At 41.2% G+C, this 20,799-nt stretch overlaps 1 protein-coding gene across 1 annotated transcript in view; it reads left to right on the top strand.

Moving 5' to 3' along the window:
* Positions 1 to 548: 548 nt before the first annotated feature.
* The window catches only part of fryb (furry homolog b (Drosophila)), a 44,488-nt gene continuing 24,237 nt past the window's right edge, over positions 549 to 20,799 (top strand). The window contains exons 1-23 of the mRNA XM_071531149.1: positions 549 to 742; positions 3,467 to 3,520; positions 3,656 to 3,795; positions 4,238 to 4,328; positions 4,902 to 4,981; positions 5,251 to 5,331; positions 7,261 to 7,429; positions 7,790 to 7,882; positions 9,037 to 9,135; positions 11,160 to 11,261; positions 12,298 to 12,401; positions 13,120 to 13,228; positions 14,120 to 14,206; positions 15,113 to 15,284; positions 15,448 to 15,580; positions 16,012 to 16,119; positions 16,550 to 16,676; positions 17,332 to 17,434; positions 17,902 to 18,146; positions 18,586 to 18,672; positions 18,986 to 19,245; positions 19,837 to 20,026; positions 20,579 to 20,703. Of these exons, the coding sequence (XP_071387250.1) occupies positions 623 to 742; positions 3,467 to 3,520; positions 3,656 to 3,795; positions 4,238 to 4,328; positions 4,902 to 4,981; positions 5,251 to 5,331; positions 7,261 to 7,429; positions 7,790 to 7,882; positions 9,037 to 9,135; positions 11,160 to 11,261; positions 12,298 to 12,401; positions 13,120 to 13,228; positions 14,120 to 14,206; positions 15,113 to 15,284; positions 15,448 to 15,580; positions 16,012 to 16,119; positions 16,550 to 16,676; positions 17,332 to 17,434; positions 17,902 to 18,146; positions 18,586 to 18,672; positions 18,986 to 19,245; positions 19,837 to 20,026; positions 20,579 to 20,703 (2,879 nt within the window). The 5' untranslated portion in view covers positions 549 to 622. The remainder of the gene's footprint in view (positions 743 to 3,466; positions 3,521 to 3,655; positions 3,796 to 4,237; positions 4,329 to 4,901; positions 4,982 to 5,250; positions 5,332 to 7,260; positions 7,430 to 7,789; positions 7,883 to 9,036; positions 9,136 to 11,159; positions 11,262 to 12,297; positions 12,402 to 13,119; positions 13,229 to 14,119; positions 14,207 to 15,112; positions 15,285 to 15,447; positions 15,581 to 16,011; positions 16,120 to 16,549; positions 16,677 to 17,331; positions 17,435 to 17,901; positions 18,147 to 18,585; positions 18,673 to 18,985; positions 19,246 to 19,836; positions 20,027 to 20,578; positions 20,704 to 20,799) is intronic.

Here is a 20,799-nt window from a genome sequence, read left to right as displayed (position 1 = left end):
GAGGTTGTTCTATTTTAAGGGCGTGCCATGTCACAATATTCCTAGAGGCGCGTGACAGGAATGGGGCCACCCCCTTTCTGTCTGTCTGTCCGTCCGTCTGTCGTCTCCCTGTCTCTTTCTCATACCCCAGTAGGCACCAACCACTCCCTGTCTATCTGCCTCCCTGTCTGTCTCATCATTCCGCTATATGAGAACTCATAGTGCCCGCAGTCTCCCTAATGATGTCATCAGTATGGAGAAATAAAAACATCAGCTGCCCAGTCAGGGTGTGTGTGTATGTGTGTGTGTGTGTGTGTGTGTGTGTGTGTGTGTGAATGTGTGTGTGTGTGTGTGTTTGTTCATTCGTGTAAGTGTGTGCATGTGTGTGCCTGGAAACTAAGTGTACCCAGTCGAACTTTGAGATACAGTCTTAGTGGACACATACTGACCATAATGTAGTCAAAAATACCTGAGAAATCAGATTTTCTATTCTGAGAGTACAGACAGAGGCATCCACAGATCCAGTAGATGAACACTGATTGACTGACTTGTCCTGACTGCTCCCCCAGCCTCTCCGGTGGGACTGAAGCCGCCCCTCCCTCCAGTCAGCGGAACCTTGGGAGAGAGGAAGGGTCCTGTCGTCATGGCGCCCGTCAACGTGGACCCCGAGAGCAAGCCGGGCGAGTTCGTCCTAAAAAGCCTGTTCGCCAACTTCACCTTGCTCTCCGAACGCAAGATACGCATTATCATGGCTGAACCGCTGGTGAGTGACTTCTCCATGGGTATCTCTTTGTTTTGTCTCTCTGTCTTTCAGCTTGTCTCTCTCTCTTACATTTACTTTTTGGCCATTTTAACTGATGGTCTTATCCTGAGTGACTTACAGTGAGAGTATGGATTGATTTATTCTTTTGATGCAAAGGAAGTGATTCTCTCTCTGTGCTTCTCTGCTTCGTAGTTTATTTATAATATATCCTCAGCTTCCTTGCTTATTTATAATATAACCCATTTTAGAATAGGCCTACTAAATTTGTAAGCCCTATTTTACATTTTAACAGGCCTGAGGTTCCAGTCACTAAAATGAACGGTGGTTAATAGCGCAACTGTGTTCAGGGAATTAGCTTCCTCTTTTAACTGACATCTCATGATGGGACACAACCTCTTGTGGGTCATTTGTCAAAGCCTCATACAGTAATACCATCCAGGCCTATGCGCTTTGCAGGTGCTGCACTATACTATTTCATACCCACTCACAAAGCCCCAAATTCTCATTCTTTACCTCCCTTTTTAGTCTTGTGAGCCCCTTTCAGTGCTTTGTTTTTAACCTGTGAGGCTCATCCTCACCTTAATTGTTCCACATAGTTTTTGGTCCGCCATGGAGCATTGAGCTGCTTCTGTTTTTCCAGCTACAGAAGATTAGTTAACTTCGCACAGTCCTCCTTTTCTCCTTGGCGTAGCTTCCATATACTCAAGGTCAGAAGTTGATATTTTACCAGCTGTTTTAGCAGCACATCTCCTTGGCATCTAGCTGCCAACGCAGTAGAACTAACATTTTTGTTTAAATATTTTGATAGCTGCAATTTCCTGGAGCAATTTCCTGGTCCCTAAGAAAGGAGGGGTTTGTGTTCCATATAGATTAGGCACCACATCGACAAGAAGCTAATGGTTTTCAAGTTGAAAATACACATAGGGCGGTTATATTACATTCAACCCAAGGAATGATTCCACTTTAGATGTCTTGGATTTACATATTGCCATTAAATCCCGCATGCAGGAGTTATCAGATGTATCAGATGTCTTTCTGCACATAACCTGTAAATGTCTCATGTTACCTTTTGCGCTGTCTCATTCACAAAGTGTACAAGAAGCTGCCCCTTTGGGCTTAGAGGTTGAATTAAGGCTTGATGGGTTTTCTGAATGAATCCACAATTCACAGCACAAGCCACAATGCTGAGTGGTGTTAGAGGCACAGTGTGGCCTTTTATCTCCATGTTTGTGTGGGTTGCATGGCACTCATGGCTCACCTCCTGCTATGTTTTATGAATGCAACATGATTAAGTTGGTCCCCGAGCCTCTAGCCTGGTGCTAGGATATGAAACTGGTTCTGGGTGGATTTAGAGACGCTCCATTCAAACTTTGACAGTTACATTTATGTTTTAGGCACTCAGCGGATGCTCACCTTCAGAAGGGCTTAACTTGAGTGCAACATTAGTATAGACTTAAATCCTTCATCAAGCTGGACTTCAAAATATGTATTCTCAGTTGCACACACAGTCACAGACACAGGGAATCCAGACAGTGCAATGACACATTAAGACCACGATGATGGGTTTCCACAGAGGAGCCTGTTCAAGGGCAAATAGCAGACTCCATTTACATGAACCAGCCACTCAATTAATATGATCTACTGCCAGATATAGAGATGTGGGAGCCTGTAAAAATGCTTCTACACACCCATTGTGATCTGGGTCTACCAGCGGTTATGCAGTCACACATCTTGTCTTGATACCAACATGTAGATCCAAAATGTTTTCATTTATCATTATTTTTTCTGCCAAAAACTTGCCTGCCATTTATTCAAAATGCTTTTTTGCTTTTGGTGCATACATCTTTGTCTTCTCTTCTGCTTCTATCTCTTCTGCCTACTTTGTGTTTTATTTACTTCAGTGAATCACATCATTCAGTGAGATGTGATTTGTTTAGTCACTCAGACGTCTATAGTTGCCTACTTGTGTAGTTTTTACATTATTATTACACAGTAAATGCTCATCCGAAATGGTATAAGGTTTAGTTAGTTAAGATCTTGTGGATTGGTAAATGACTTTGAAATACCTCTAAGTATGTTGCTAATTTTTAATATTTTAAATGCTTTAATTTATTGTCAAAGTCCATGTAGTGCTTCTGTTTTGTTGACCATTGTTTACTAGATTGAAGTCCTAAGGTCCTTAAAATTATGTAGCGTGGCCAAGTCAAGGCAGGCAGGGACGTCATGCTGCAGCTAGCTTATTATGACAGGCAAAACGCTAGGGGCTTTGAGCAATTCTTTGTAGTCAATAGGAAATACTTAAAATGCAAGGAGTTGTTGTTATAACCATGGCTACGCAACAGTAGGTCTCATAGGACAACCAAATAATGAACTCCTTATGCTTTCATGAAAGTCTGTAAAAATAATTGTTTTTGGCTTGATGGTGGATTCTGTCTAAAACATAACAACAACATAGGGGGCTGCCTAGTAGAGATTTCAGGGTTCTAATTTTTCAGAGTGCATGTTCCTCAAGTTCCATTCTCCTATTAGCTGTGAGGCTCGTTATGTTATGGAAGAGAGAGTTCAGGTTCAAGTGTTACTGTGTAAACATCAAGGAGAGGCAGAAAGTTTGAAGACAAAGGATTGTGTATGCAAGCTTCCCTTTTGTTACTGTATTACAGGGTAATGTCTACTGTCCAGCACAAGACATGAATGTTTTCCCTTTTATCTATTCTCATTTCACAGGAGAAACCTCTAAACAAATCCCTACAGAGAGGAGAGGACCTACAGTTCGACCAGGTATGTACCTGACATGGACACATCATTACCAACCTTTGGTGCCATACACATCCATACACATTCAGCTCAGTTAAGAGTCTTTCTTTTGGCAAGTGGAAAAACCTCTCTCACCCGTTCCTCCTCTCTCCTGTATAGCTGATCAGCACTATGAGTTCTCTAGCGGAGTATTGTCTGCCATCTATCCTGAGGACTCTGTTTGACTGGTACAAGAGGCAGAACGGCCTGGAGGACGAGTCCCATGAATACCGACCCAGGGCCAACACCAAGTCCAAGAAGTGAGTGAACGCAAACAGAACATGCACTCAACTGTAGAGCTAGGAGCGCACAAGTTGGAATAGATTTGTCTGAATAGATATGTTCAATTCAGTTCAATCCAAGACTTGTGAGAGAAATTTGGTTTGCAGAGAGGGTTTACAATAAAACACATAGTAAAAGAAACACAATAAAAACATAACAAATCACCACCACATGTACCATATGGACAGGCTTTCCTCACCAAATGCCTCTCAAAGATTTCAGTTTTTTTTCATAACCTTACTGGCTACTTTCACCAAGTTCACCAGTCTTTTTAATTGTGTAAGCGTAAGCTAAAATATGTTCCTCTTACTCAGTAATGTGTTCTGTTTCTCTCTTACTCTAATGTCTTTCTGTTTCCCTCTCTCTCTCTCTCTCTCTCTCTCTCTTCTCTCTCTCTCTCTCTCTCTCTCTCTGTCTCAGTGATGAGCAACAGAAGGACTACTTATTGGAGCGGAGAGATCTTGCAATTGACTTCATCTTCTCCTTAGTACTCATAGAAGTTCTAAAGCAGGTAAATCTTAATGCGCATGTTTTTGTCACCAGATGCTGTATGTCTCCTCATATTATCTGTAAGAGTTTCTGTTTGGAGATGGGATAGTCTGTCTTCAAACAGGGTTTCACTTACTAGGTACAAGGACACTTTGGTCAAAGAGTATTTGCAAATAAGTCATTGTGTTTGTTTTAATCGTTTTAGAGCACCAGATGGGTGCGGTTTGACAAACAAGATAACAGTGTGTGCCAAAAGGTTTAGACAATCACAGGAAAGTATTTTAAAATCAATTTAGCATACTCTTCTGTGATTAACAGCTCACTTGTCACCAGCTGAATTGTCCTGATGCAAGTAAACCCCACCCCATCCATCTGGTACTGTAATCAAATTAAAACAAATGCTAAGAGTTCTTTGCATATGCTCTTTGGCCCAGTTATGGATCCAGGAAATAAAATAGCTCCCCAAGCTCCCAAGATTATAGAATAGGGAGAAATTGCTTAATGGGTTGGACGTATTATATAAATTGAATGTTCATATCCATCAAGTGATATTTTTTATATGTAATCACTATGACGACTTTCTCTCTCAACCCAGATCCCGCTCCATCCTCTATTGGATGGACTGATCCAGGAAGTTATAAACCTGGCCTTCAAACACTTCAAATATAAGGAAGGGTAAGGATGAGGAAATAAAAAAAACACTTGAGTGCAATGACTGAAGCACAGTTCAGAGTTTCAGTGCATTACTGTATGTCCGGCACTTTCTTACCCATTGTAACATTGTTTACGTATAAATCTAACATATCTTTGACCATTAGCACAATTCAAATGTATAGCATATGGGCTGAGACTCTGAATTTGTAGATTGTAGTCAAATTTGTAGATTGTAGTCACAGTTCTGTACTTCAGTATACATGTGTAATGTTTTTGTGTTTACCTCTTAGGTATCTGGGACCCAACACAGGCAACATGCACATTGTGGCTGATCTCTATGCTGAAGTAGTCGGGGTCGTAGCTCAGTCCAGGTGGGTTTTCACTCATTTTGTGAATTTATGTATATATGTGTTGATGTGTGCATGCACATTAAACCTTTGTGTATGTACAGTACAGAAAAGGTACATTGCATCTTTTTTCATAGTTGTTTTGTAAGATACTGTGGATTGTTTGGTTAAATTTGTCGTTAAATTTGTAATTTGAAGACATAAGTTACCTACTATCCTTCAAGAAAATACCATAATTTCCTCTAATGTTCATTCTATAGCTATCATTGTTTTTTTAAAATGGTGGATATTGTGTTTTGGAACAAAACCCTTCAGTTCTTTATTTTTAATGTCAGCAAAATTCTGATCCAGCTCATGTTGCGACAGTGGGCTTGTTTGTCAGGGTGGAAAACTTAATGTGCAGTACAGTAGCTACCTGTCCCTGTCTTGACCCCATTTGCAGTAGAGACAGCAATAACAAATGTTGTCGGCCCTTTGTCTTCTGTACACGGGAGGATAAGGAACTAATGAGTGCCCTTCCCTTTGTGATAGTATTTAGGTCGTGTGTGTGTGCTTGTGTGTGCATGTGTGTGTGTGTGTGTGTATGGTTGTGTTAGTAAATATACAGTATGAGTGCGTAATCCTGTGTGTGAGATGGCACTGGGGGATAATGACACTGCAGATGATGGTCTTCCGTCTGTGTAATGCTGTCTGTGATGAGAGATGAGAGCATTGCTCCTAGTTTCCAGGAGGTTATTACTGTGATGGAGGAGGTGTGGGTTCACAGAGCAGAGAGCAGCTCAGTCCCTGCTGTCACACGCATACACACACACACACACACACACACATACTAGCTGAACCATCATAGTCATTTACCACCGTTATGAATCTGATGATGGATCAATGTCGATACATTAAGATAGGAAATCCAACAGATGACTGCCTTGCGTGTGGATAATGGGCTTCTTTCATTTGATTGATTAAGATCCTCAGTTCATTTCTAACCTTCATTTAGGATTCTGGTTCTTGGTTAATGGAGTGCCCTTTTCAGTGTATTTATTTGTCATGCATTTATTTGCAGACAGGGTCATGGAAAGTTACAGTACGCACACACACACACACACAGAAAACATTCTCAGCACATATTCTTGGCATTTGTGTGTATTTCCCACTGGGTGTGCAGAGCGCAGTGTTTATATGTATCGTGCTTAAACAAACACTCAGCACTACACAGAAGGTTGGTCACTGTCCCACTTACTTAACTGCTGTGGCAACCCCTGTCAAGCATGCAAAAGCACACACATAGAAACGCACAAGCACAAATGCACACACATACACATTCCCTCCACATCACCCTTCCAGATGCCATTCTAAATATAGGGCTGCAGAGCGCTGTCGGTAAACCCTATCTGGATGGTGGGCACACACACACATACACACACACACTTATATATGCACAAACCTGTGTGCATATTCACACAAAAACGCACATTGAGGATTTTTGTGCATGTGAGAGAGTCTGTGTGTTTTAGGATTATATAGAATAATCTAGTGAGAGTTAGGATCTATCTATGTGAGTGAGCTATCTACACATAATACCTTTTTAATAAATAGACTTGGTCTGTGGAGGCAGGTGGGAATTGTGTATCTTCCCTGAACACAGTTTTTTTTAGTGCAATATTGTTTTTGGATGTTGTTTTTAGTCTTGTGATCTTATTTGTTTGGTGTGATGTATTTTTTCTGGCTCTGGTTGCAAAACAAATGTACATGAATATGGACAATAAAGTGTAAACTTATTTTATATTATAAGGAACACAAATGAACTACTCGCAACTTAATCCCCCCTGCTTTGTTATTATATTCATTCAAATAACCAAACTACCTGTCAACTGAGGCCCCCGATATGAAAAAAAAAATCATATATGACTTGATACTTGAATACTTGATCAAATCTATTCACCTTTTCCTCGTCAGGTTCCCAGCGGTGAGGAAGAAGTTCATCTCCGAGCTAAAGGAGTTGAGGCAGAAGGAGCAGAGCCCCTACGTCATCCAGTCCACCATCAGCCTCATCATGGGAGTCAAGTTCTTCCGCATTAAAATGTATCCAGTGGAGGACTTTGAAGCCTCCTTTCAGTTCATGCAGGTATGAAATCATTTGATACCTTACCTTTACAGCCTTTTATTTGTATGCCAATAAACTAAAAAGGGGCTATGGTTTGGGAATCTCAGGGAAAGTTGATGGCACACACATACTCTTTTTCAGCAACACTCTGCATCACACTCACACAGATACACACATTCATAGCTGGGAGCTGCTCAGTATAACCATAATGTTCAACTATTGGTCACTGAGAAGCTCCACTGGAGGAATTAGGGGTTAAGAGCCTTGCTCATTGGCACCTTGGCTTGATTGTGCATACATATGAAAATGAGTGTATAACTTTTCTCTTGCTATCTCTCTCTCTCTCTCTCTCTCTCTCTCTCTCTCTCTCTCCGTCTCTAGGAGTGTGCCCAGTATTTCTTGGAAGTGAAGGATAAAGACATTAAACACTCATTAGCCGGACTCTTTGTGGAGATACTTGTTCCTGTAGCTGCTGTAAGTGTCTTCCATTGTTCTGCTAGATCTGTGCATTCTAATGGGATGACTGTTTTAGATTCTTTATGGGCTTTAAAGTCAGTTCAAAGTCACTGTCTATCTTCTAAGTAATATGTCTGTATGTCTCTCTATCTTTCTGTCTGAGTGTCTGTTTTCTTCCTGCCTAACTGTCTGTCTCCCTTTATCTTAAGAAACTAAAATGTTTTGCTTTAGAGCGCTTAAGTAAATATTTCTCTGTAACTTTCTCTGTGACTTATTGAGCTGATACTCAAAGCTGTTTCTTCTGTTCCTTAGCACCAGAGAGTATCGTATTTATTATTTTATTCATTTATTTGTTTATCTTTTTTTATTTAATCATTAATTCATTAATTCATTCATTTATCTATGCACAGATGGGCCCCTGAACATACCTCTGTGTTCAAGGGTGCAGCCTTAACCTCTAGGCCTCGGTTTTGTTTTCATAGTGTGAGCTACCTTTTTTCTGAAGGATTTCTACCTCTTTCTCTGTAGTGAACAAAGCAATGTGGATATTCCCATTCAGCAATATGCTAATAGAAGCCCAGAATATGTGCTTCTCCAAAGATGTTGCACTGAAACACAGTAGTATTTGACTTTGTATTGGTGTTGAGAAAGTAATCAGACAGTGTTGATTAAATGGGATGCTGGTTGTTAAACAGCATCTGTAGTACATTTAGCTATTAAACACGTCTTTCTACATCTTAATGCCTGGCGTTTAGATCTTAAGCATGTCCCATAGTCCATTAATGTAGCCTCTGTCTGTAGGTGTGTCAAGGTAAACTTTATTATCACTTAAGGAAACTCCTGACTGTTGAGGGTGATAAAAATTACACAGACATAGAGATAATACAATAGTATAGCAGGAATTCCATAAACACTTTGGAAAAGTATTGAAAATGATGGTTGTTCAGTGCCGATATGATTATATGTTTTATGTAGCTGCAGACCCACTTTCATTTAAAATTGTGATGTTTTGTTGTTATGAGTAATAATCTTCAATTACAAAGTGATATTGTGTAGCTGAGAGTCAAATTGCGTCAAGACATTAGGGTCTGGAAAAAAAGTGTGGAATTTCTGAAGAAAAATGTGTAGGAGCCCAGTATCTAATAACTTGTGTATCCTCCTTCCTCCCCCAGACTGTGAAGAACGAGGTGAACGTGCCATGCTTACGAAACTTTGTGGAGAGTTTGTACGACACCACCCTGGACCTGTCCTCCAGGAAGAAACACTCTCTGGTCAGTCTCTCCCCTTCTTCTGTTTCTCTACTCCTCATCTCTCTTCATTTCCTCTCCATTACCAGCAGTTGGTGAAAGCACTTACTGTAATTCTCCAACATGTGGGCTTTTATCTCTCCGTGGGAGGGAGACAGGAGTGCAGTTAAGGCCGCAGTGCACTGGCTAGTTTTTGAAGCAGTGCCAGATGGGCAATATTTGCCCTCGGCAGGGATGGGAATTAGCAAATTGGCAATGTCAACGTGAGTAAGATAGTGAGCTCTCATGAATATGCATGAAATGAAATTGTACTTTTTTTTAAGGACTTTTAAAAATCTGGTGACAAAATTTCCTATTCCCATTACCTGAAAAATGCAATCATGGCTTTTAGTGTAATGACAGACTAAGCAGTTTTTTGGGAAACATTCTCAGTAACAGGCAACAAACTGAGACACAGGATTAACAAGATTCTTTCCTGGCAGAAAGAAGTTTCCCTAGTAATCAATGGAGTCAACTCCTTACGCAATGTCGGCCTTTATTTTCCTCCAAAAAGTTGCCCCACCTTCAGAAGATCTCACCACAACCCATGACATGCCTTTTTACACTATTCACTGTTTTCACGCTGCATCAGGCTGCTGTGTTGGATTATTTCTGGTGGTTGTTGATGCGCTATGTGGGATATGTGCGTGGACTTCCCTGCTGTGACAGTGGCCTCTGTCCTCAGGGCCCCAGACATGTCATTCAGCCTACATGCTTCCTCCTGGGATTCTCTAAATACTCCCTAGCCACCCATGCATTGAAGACTGAGGCCTCAATAGACCCTTGACACATCTCACCACACGCAGATGATTTTTCACTTTTTCCAAACAAATAACACACAGGCACGTGCACAAACAGACAATAACCTGTCATGTCGGAGTGCACAGGATAGAATAGAGAGGAATGATAGCAATGTGCTGCCTGTCTCTAATTGTTATTATTTTACATTCTGACACTCCCATTCCTGTAAGTCTCCGCTGTGCCGACTGACATGACAGGATATGAGGTGAGACACAGAAAGGGGAGAGAGAGAGAGATAACACACACCCTCTGTGATAAGCAGTGACAGACATCAGATGCATTCCTTCAACCCAGCATTTCCAAAAACATTAATGACAAGGGTGTATCTGTACTCAGACTGATGATTAGCAAGGTTTTCATTTAAAGAATGATCTGCATGAAGTCTGGGAAAGGCCCGTACCGCGAGCTAAAGGGTCATGTAATGTAAAGGTATGAAATACCAGATGATTCAACAGTCGAGACGCCAAGTCCACGTTCCTCAACTTCAGACTCCAGAATAATTTGATATATTCATCTCTCCTATACCCTCATAAAGGTACAAGGGGAGGATTATCTTCATTCCAAGATCGTATCTTTCAATCCGCAAGTGTACAAAACATCAGACTCACATGCTCTCTCCATGGTCAATCCAGGTGAAAGCAATGATTCTTTGTTGAATTCACTTACTAAATCCACTTCAGTCCAGAAGGGGAGATGTAGATGATTGAAAAGAGACAGTTTTAAGAAAGATTTATAAGCCTTAAAAACAGTTGAGGAAAGTTGGCTACCTAAGTTAATGTAACTGCCCCTTGTCATTAAATGATAAATGAAGATGTATGTTCCAAAATTACTCTACTAACTAATCTACTATTTGAAAAACAAAATGAGAACTATTTTACAGCCTGGGTGCTTTAGATTTTAGAGATATTTCTCTTCAGGTAATGTGTCTTGTTCTTTTCCAAAATGGATATATACTATTTTAGAACAGCACTCTTAATAGATTACTCAGCAATGGGCTCAATGTCAAAGGAATATGCTACATAATTAAGATAGAAAACTGCTGAAGAGCCAGTCTGGATCCTCTACATTGTAGAGACTATGAATGAAGACTTGAGGTAATGATTTCTTCGGATATGTACCATTTTGGAAATGGAGCTCTTCAAATAAATAAAATGTGTCCCTTAACTGTGTCTGACCATGTTGCCTCCCGTCTCTCCTCTCCCCACCAGGCTCTGTATCCTCTGGTCACCTGCCTGCTGTGTGTGAGTCAGAAGCAGCTCTTCCTCAGCCGCTGGTACATCTTCCTCAACAACTGCCTCTCCAACCTCAAGGTCGGCCTTTCTCTCTACGCAAGAGATATTACGGGTTATTCTTACAGCTCATAAGTAGTGTTATGAGCTGAGAGTGTTTTCTAATTATTAAATGTGGATTACTAGGTCAGTTTTACTGTTTCCATCCTTATGGGTGGTAATTTTATCTGTGCCACAAGCCAATTTATATGTCAGTCTGGAACAGTCACTCAGTAACCAGTCACTAGTAACCAGTCAGTAACCCAGACAGTTATGACCAGTCAGTAACCTAGTACCAAACAACCAGTCAGTAATCCAGTAATAAGTCAGTCAGTAACCCAGTCACTAATAACTGGTCGTTATTAATAATGACCACAATAACGATCAGTAACCTAGAGTCAGTAACCCAGTCACTAGTAACCAGTCTGGAACCCAGAGTCTCCACTCTCTACCTGCGTGTGTGTGTGTGTGTGTGTGTGTGTGTGTGTGTGTGTGTGTGTGTGTGTGTGTGTGTGTGTGTTCATGTGTGCACACACGGTGGTTGTGGTAAGACAAAATGTTCAGCATTTCTCCAGGTGTGAATAAGTGAGATCAGAAAGGCGATCATGACTTATGCTCACACACAATGATTATGCAGTCTGTGCAATAAATCCCCAGATGCTTCTCATCAATCATAAAATCGCCCATGGGGAATGATTTTGTCTCACCAACATACATGCACACAACACTGCGTTACGTAACACCTCATCAAACTTTAAAATGATCTGTTGTTAGCGGTACAATGTGGTTTCTGCCTGAGGGAAACATCACAGGTACAGAATGGTAGTGGTAGTGACTTGTTGGGGCTCATAATGATTTCCCTAACAGTTTGACTCGTGATCACATTGTAAACATTTAGAAAGTAATGTGTGTAGTAGATGCAGTAAACTATCCTGTCTCTGTTAGGTACAGTATGTTAGGAATGTACGGCACTGTTCTGCACCATTTCTCCCAGAATGTGAAAGAGTGAAAATTCTAATGTGCTGAATTTGTGTATGTGTGTGTGTGTGTGTGTGTGTGTGTGTGTGTGTGTGTACAGAATAAAGACCCCAAGATGGCACGTGTGGCTCTCGAGTCTCTCTACCGCCTGCTGTGGGTCTACATGATCCGCATCAAGTGTGAGAGCAACACTGGAACACAGAGGTAACAGACAAACGCAGTTATGTTTCCCATCAACAAAGTGGAAGATGTTGTTTTAGAGGTGCTTAAACATCAGTATATCATTCAAATTAAATGTGATACCTTGTTATAATTACCGTAAACAAATGATCGAGGGGATTGGTAGCCTCTATCCCACACCGGTGATATTGTTAGTGCTAGGGTTTCTCAAAATTATGACCCAATTTCCCATAAACCTGTTTCTTCCTGTCGCAAAGAGAATGTTTCTAGTAATTCCTCCTCCCCCTCGCTGGCATCGCTTCACATGTTTGTTTTGAAGAGCAAGAAGATGATAACGAATAAAGTGATTTTTCCATAGGGCTTTCACTTGTTCCGCTATCTGCCATTCCGAGAAACTCTTGACAGCTTTAGCTCTGTTTACGCTTCTTGTTTTGTGGCATAAAGCAATATAGCAGTTCTCCCACAAAACCCAACCCAATGGCACACAATGTCAAACGCAGTGTAGAGGCTGTTACTCTTCTCGGCAATGGCGTCATTTGTTTACGGTAATTATGCTGATGTCTCAAAGTTAATGTAGTAATGATTTATTGATGTTAAAATGCTACACATTACACCTTTAATGTTTTGTAATGAGGTTTGTTACTGATGACTCATCTCTTCCCCTCCCATCACTCTCTCAATGCCACTCCCCTTCCCTCTCTTCCTAATTCCCCTCTTTCTTGTCTCTCCCTCCTCCCCCCAGTCGTCTGACGTCCATCACCTCCACTCTGTTCCCCAAGGGCAGTCGAAGCGTTGTACCCAGAGACATGCCTCTCAATATCTTCGTCAAGATCATCCAGTTTATTGCACAGGTGTGTATGACACATGCACACGCACGCACGTACTTGTCATAGATGTAAGTATGTACATACTGCTTTAGGTCGAGTGTAAAAAGCAATAGTGTACTCAGAACATTTGAGAAATGAACTGGGGGTTCATTTTTTAGTGTTTTGCGTGGAAAGACATCCTTGCAAAATACATATAATCCAACCCATAAATTGCCAAGATTCTTTCACTCCACTATCTCAGAGAAAAATAAACATAATCGAAAATGGTCAGTTAACGCAGTTGCAAAACTGGCCAAAAACCCCATTTCGAATGAAGCAACTTCTTAGACCGTTATATAAATATTATTTCAGTACCTACTCCCACAGTTGCTCTGATAATGCAGGATTACCAAGAATTTAGGTCATCAGACATTTTTGACACTTTCATTCCACCAGAATCCATTATCTAAATTGATTACACTCCATCTAATGGCTGGATGAGAGGCAGCAATGCGGTTTCAAAACTCGGTGTCATGCTGAAACATCCTAAAACTATGCACTCATGGTTCTTATAGGCACTTTGGATAAAACTGTCTACCAAATGGCGACTCTGTCATGTTTTAGAGATATTCTTTCCACAGCTGACTGTAACACACATATCTATTTTCATACCTCTTGACGTCAATGCAAATAAATAACTCCTAAATAAATATAGAAGAGTTCTGAATTCATTTCCATACACTACGTACATTCTAAAACCGTCAAGACCCACAAACAACATGGTCTTGTCCCTAAACTTTCTCTATATATTTATCATATCTATATATAATAACAATGTTACATCTGTAAGCCAGTAGAGACTGCAAAGGTACTAGCTGCCTCACACTCCATAAACTTTGAAACCCTGTAACACCAACGTTTTTGTTCTATATTCAGGAGAGACTGGATTTTGCCATGAAGGAGATCATATTTGACCTGCTGAGTGTTGGGAAACCTGCCAAAGCCTTCAGTCTCAATCCAGAGGTAAAGAAAACTCACACAGACATACAGCCGCATGAACACAGACACACACGCGCGCGCACACACAAATCAACTATGTATCCCCAAGGCATGTTAGATGAATGAGCATTCCAATTTTTATTTGTGTTCCTTAGTGAGGCAGGTAAAGAACAGTATGCTCTCTGTTGTAACTTTGAAACAAAATGCACCGTCAGTCTGAACAGGCAGCTTGTCAGCTCTAGTGCAGAGACACAGAGATACATGTAGGGCTGGGGAGTAATGGATCATATGCAAGGGGATTACAGTATTTTGATTTTAAAAATGGTAACAAATCATTCAAATTCATGCAGTAAAACCACAGTAAACACATTACAGATTAATACATTTGGTGAATAGGCTACTTGTTAGATTACTAAGAAATATTCATATTTACAGTTAATGCAATTAACTTGTGAAATTATAGACACTATCAAAAGTTTAGAAATCATGAAAAAATATTTGAAAGATGATGATAATGTAGATGTAGATTATAATTCTAAAAATATTTAAATTACAGCTTGTAAACTGATAAAAATGTCAGTAAGAAAGTCAGAGGTGACATTTAAACATGTAATCCCTTACTAATTAGTGACACTGACATTTGAAAATGTAATGCCTTACTGAATAGCACTGATTACAATTTTAAGCAGATAGTACGTGATAAATAATAGAATACATTTTGAAAATAATCATCCCAAACCTTTGTTTATGTAGTAAAGATTCTGTGTTATATATCTTCCATCATATTAATATATCTTTTCTGTGAGGGGTAGAAGCAACACCTGATGATTCTGTGAATGCTGTATTATCAACCACAAATCTGCCATTGTTCCTAATAGCTGTAGTGTATGTGGTATGTAGTAAGGATGCTGTGCTGTGTCTGTGTTCCAGCGTATGAATATCGGCCTGCGGGCGTTCCTGGTGATAGCGGACGCTCTGCAGCAGAAGGACGGGGAGCCTCCTATGCCCAACACAGGAGCCACGCTGCCCTCCGGAAACTCACTGAAGAAGAAGAAGACCTACCTCAGCAAGACCCTCACTGAAGAGGAGGCCAAACTCATAGGTCTGTGAGCATGTGTGTGTGTGTGTGTGTGTGTGTGTGTGTTAACTTGTAAACTTTCCCTCTGTCATAGCTATATCCATTAGCACCTGTATTCACTGATCACTGATTTGTGTGTATTTCCTCTCTGTAACTCCATGTCCATGTCGTCCTCTGTTCTCTGCAGGCATGTCGCTGTACTACTCCCAGGTGCGTAAGGCCCTGGACAACATCCTGAGGCACTTGGACAAGGAGGTGGGTCGTTGCATGATGCTCACCAACGTCCAGATGCTCAACAAAGAACCAGAGGACATGATCACGTATGTAAACTACACAGTCCAACAGCTCAACATACTTTTCAGTCTTCCAGTGCTATTGCACCTCTGTAATTGCTCTGTACAATACTATATTTAAAGCCCCAATTTGAAATGGCAAATATAGAACTGACAACTGAAACACCGATGGATGCCTCTCTACTGACTTTGTTTATGTTTTGATTAATTGAATAAATTGTATTTTACCTCTCAAATTGAGTGAGTGAGCTTTTGGTGCAAGGGCTGACAGCTAAACATGAGCATTAAATGTCTTTTGAGGCTATAAGATTTGAATACATAGGTAACATTTATAAACATGTACTGCGCACACAGACATCTTAATATGTGTTAATGTTCCTAAACTCTAAAAAGGCCAAATAAATTCAGAATTTGGGGCTTCAACTCTCTCTCTCTCCCTCCTTCTCTGGCATTGACAGTGGAGAGAGGAAGCCTAAAATTGACCTGTTCAGGACTTGTGTGGCAGCCATTCCTCGTATCCTTCCTGATGGCATGTCCAAGCCCGAGCTCATCGACCTGCTCTCACGGTGAGTGGGCGTTAGAGACAGGATGAATTGCTGACTTGCTTGCTAACATGTTGCCACATGCTAATTATATGCACTGTGCTTGTGTTTTTCTCAAGGTTATCATGTTGAATCTTTTGGCAGTGCATTATTGATCATCACTTAAAACTTTACAATTCTGTTATTGTTATGTTTATTCTTATGAGGAATCTTCAACTATAGAGTGACATGGTTTCACTGATTATCAACATAAATTTCCATGCCATTTCCACTGGCTAAAATCGTCAAATCCAGTCAAGAGTCTGAGCCTTTTAGTCAGAGAAAGTGAAGAGATTTTTTATTTCACTTGCTGTCATCGAGATATTAGACATTCTGAAATTTATATGGTTTCCATTTCTAGCTATCAGCAAGATCTTAGTCATTCTACTCTGTTTATATGTTTTCCATCTCACAGACTGACGGTCCACATGGATGATGAGCTCCGCCTCATTTCCCAGAACTCCCTGCAGAGCCTGCTATTAGATTTCTCAGACTGGAGGGAAGATGTCCTGTTCGGTTACACACACTTCCTTTTGCGAGAGGTAAGCTCTCAAGAAGCATTTGATGAAGAAATGTTGAGACATTACTGAATATGAGGAAACTGAAGCTACCCAAACAGTACAGCTGATAGCAGATGATTGTATCCTTCATTTACAGTAAATACTGTACCTATAGATATAGGTTTATTTTTATTTTATTTTCACATACAGTTGATCAAAACTGAAAAATGGGAGATGAAAAAAAAAGTAATCCAAATTGTGAAGATGAGATAAAGAAATTTCAAGGGGCTTAAAACCACCTTATCCTAAAGGGAAAAAGAAAACAAATCAAGATGACAACCAAAGACATAATGGTACTGTTGTATACTGTTATCTCGCTTGTCACTTCGCCCCTCTTGAATATATCTTGCACCTGTCTGGCATTAACACTAAAGACTATCTGTCTGTTGAATGTAATGCAGTAGAACCAAATCTGTCCATCATAATGCAAAACTCCAATGTTCCACAATCAATTTAACAGATGGTTCCTTGCAACTTCTAACAGCTGAAATGAGAGCATTTTCTTGTTCAGTTCAGCAAACTGCAGCAGTAGTAACTCAGCAAGCATACAGTAAAAAGAGGGACTCCTACAATGGCTACATGTATAGATGGATACAATTACATGACTTTGTTCTTATCGCGCTCCAATCCCTCCCAGGTACAGGATACCCATCAGGGTCTGCAGGATGCGTCGGTCAAACTCCTGCTCCAGCTGCTCACCCAGTGGAGGTTAGCCTTGCAGCTCCAGGGGAAGATGCGAGGTGGAACTGAGGTTTGTAAAGTATAGTGTGAAGCTTCACTCTGTGTTGGTCACATGTTAGCCACCTTTTGCCCCCCCCATCTCTACACCAATTCTATCCTAATGTGACATCTTGAGAGAATGATGCATCTCGCCACTGCACATCTGGCATTTTCAAAATTATAGTGATTAGCCCAAGGGGTGGCATTACATCATTTGGGATTTTGTGGAAACTTGGGGCAAATGATGCATCTCACTTCTCATGTTTCAAAATTACACTTGCTGGCCCAAGGGGAGGTGCTATAATTACAGGTCAAAACAAGGTGACATGTTTGATACTGTCTGGGTTCTGCATCAATCGTGGGGGAAGATATGTTCACTGTTGCCTTGTTTATTATGGTTTTCATGTTTGGAAAGCACTTTTAAACATTGTTGTGAAAAGTTGCTGTATAAATAAGGACTATTACTATCATTATTACTGTTATTAAGTGTATTGTAATCTCTACTCTCTCTCAAATAAGATCTTTCTCAGTATCCTGTCCACCCTGTCTATCTTCCCTCTCCATCAGACCAGCCCCAGACTCCCGGAGCGAAGTCCTCATTGCTCGGTGCTCCATGCGGTGGAGGGCCTGGCTCTGCTGCTCCTCTGCTCTTGTCAGATCAGCACCAGGAAGCTGGCTGTGGGCGTGCTAAGAGAAATACGCTGCCTCTTCACAGCCCTCGGACATGCTGAGGTACGCTGAGGTTTTCACCAACCAAACAGAGCGGCAGGAGAAGAATTCACTAGTCACTGTTTGATCAGCCAAACAGATTTAAATGAACCTCCAAATGATGATAATGTGAATGTGATACTTTATTGATCCGACAGAGGGAGTGAAGGGTGGTCTCAGTGCCAAACCGACCTGCTGATAGTTGTTTATCAAAGTGACTGGCAAAATAAAGAAATGTGCAGGCCGCAGACAAAAAAATTACCAGCATTTATCAGGCAGCTGGTGTTAAATTACCACTTTGCTAAAGAGGGAGGTAGGGAGGGAACGAGGGAGGGAGAGACATGGAAAGAGCAGGACAGAAGGAAAGCCATCTGACTGTGGCTGTGATTACGGATACAGCATTTGCACATTGTGTGACGCTGTTGTAAGAATAGCTGTTTCTATAAATGTCTTTCCCCTCTAGGATGATGACAAACCCATGATAGAGATCATGGACCAGCTGAGCCCAGCTGTAATGGACAGCTTTGTTCATGTGGCTGTCTCCGACTCGGTGAGCACCTTTTTATTAAGTGTATTAGTGTTTGGGGTGTATCAGTAATATTTGGATTTATACTCCACAATGCATGATTTTCTTCTAACATCACTTCTTTTGCTGGTGTGTATCATTTGTCTTATATTTCTCTCCTCTCTCTCCCTCTTCTCTTCTCTTCTCTTCTCTTCTCTTCTCTTCTCTTCTCTTCTCTTCTCTTCTCTTCTCTTCTCTTCTCTTCTCTTCTCTTCTCTCCTCTCCTCTCCTCTCCTCTCCTCTCCTCTCCTCTCCTCTCCTCTCCTCTCCTCTCCTCCCCTCCCCTCCCCTCCCTCAGTCCACTCTACCACTGAGCCACCATGTTGACCTCCAGTGGCTGGTGGAGTGGACGGCTCGGCTGGTGAGCAGTGCCTACGATGTGAAGAGCCCCAGCCATGTCTGGATTTTTGCTCAGTGTGTGAAGGACCCCTGGGTGCTGTGTCTGCACAGCTTCCTGCGCCAGGAGCACCTGCCCAAGCACTGCCCCATCGCCCTGGGCTACGCCTGGCCCTACGCCTTCACGCGGCTACAGCTGCTGCTGCCACTGGTTGACCCCAAGTACGAGAGCACACATTACATTGACATTTACATTTTAGGCATTTACCTGACGCTCTTGTCCAGAGTCACTTGAGTGATTGCAACAGCAGAATAAGCTTAAATTCCTAGATCACTAAAATTACAACCAATAGTAAGCGGTTAGATCAGAATATCTATGGTCACAATGTTCCTGTGGCCATAGAGTGATCATGTAAGAATGAGGTGCTAGGAAAATAAATAAAAGAGCTAAGAAGGGATGTTGAAGGGATTCTTTTAGATCAGTTAAAGTGGATAGAGGACAGGAGATGTGATTCAATTCAGTATACACATACACAGAAACATGGTTGAAGGACAGCACCACCATAACTTTGCTTTTGGCTTATACTGACATCAGTTTACACTAGTAGAAAAGTATAGCTAGGATGAATCTATCTAAAGTTACTTCCAAATAATTTAATCAAGTACAGCACTGCTGTCCTCAAAGCATATATTCAAGTACACCTAACCACAGTGAAATGTAGAGGCAAAATAACAAATGATATATGCACATGAAAGATTCAAATATCTCTGACCGTCTGTCTCTATTCTCCTTCTTTGCCTGTCTTTCTACAGCAGCCCAGTGAATGCTAAGAAGACCAGCACAGCAGGCTCCAGCGACAGCTACATCCCTCTGTGGCGAAACTACCTGATCCTGTGTCTGGGCGTGGCCAAGCCCAGCATCATGTCCCCCGGTCACCTCAGAGCTTCCACACCTGAGATCACCGCCACCACGCCTGATGGCAGCGTCACCTATGACAACAAGGTATGTGTTTGTTTGTTTGTGTGCTTGTATATCAGATAAGATAACAGGTCTGGAAAGTCTGGAAAAGTATTCCATGTCTTGAAAAGTTTGGGGACAAAAAGTCATGGAAATACTGTACATGGTTGTTCAGTCCCAATGCAATGATGACTGCTCTTTTTATGTACTGAAGCTGTATGGCACTGTCATTTTATATATTAAACATCTAAGACTCCTAAGAAATGTATATAAAAAATCTAGCGTGCCTAAGACTTTTGCCCAGTACTGTAAATCATATTCAACACTGACCAAAGTCTTCAAATCCAGTCAAGAAATGAAGGTCTGGAAAGTCTGGAAATGGAAATGGAAAATGTGTAGCAACCCTGAATGATTACCAGTCATAATGATGGTGTAAATGTATCAAAGTATGTCGCTCATTCTTTCCAAGTATCTATTGCTTATTAATGTTCGTTACTTTGGGTTAGTGTTCGGTTAGTAGTGGAGCTCACACATCTGAGCAATCACGGTTTCATATGGTTTTTGCTGATCCATGTTTGTGTATCTTGTATTGCTCAGGTGATAGGCACCCCCTCAGTAGCCTGGCTTTTAAAACAGCTGGTCCCGTTGATGAGAGCCGAGAGTTTGGAGATCACTGAGTCTCTGGTGCTGGGGTTCGGACGCACAAATGCCCTGGTCTTCAGGTACTGGAACAGACACACCCACAAATGCACACCTACAAAAACACACACAGCTCATACCATACATGCCAGACTTGGGTCAAATGGTATTTGCAAGTT

Source organism: Centroberyx affinis, unplaced genomic scaffold, assembly GCF_046629955.1.
Source record: "Centroberyx affinis isolate AG114_WGS23_722 - 3 ecotype Tasmania unplaced genomic scaffold, CSIRO-AGI_Caff_v1 ptg002045l_1, whole genome shotgun sequence".
NCBI lineage: Eukaryota > Metazoa > Chordata > Actinopteri > Beryciformes > Berycidae > Centroberyx > Centroberyx affinis.
The sequence above is the reverse complement of the archived record's forward strand: the minus strand, read 5'-3'. Positions and strand labels throughout refer to the sequence as shown.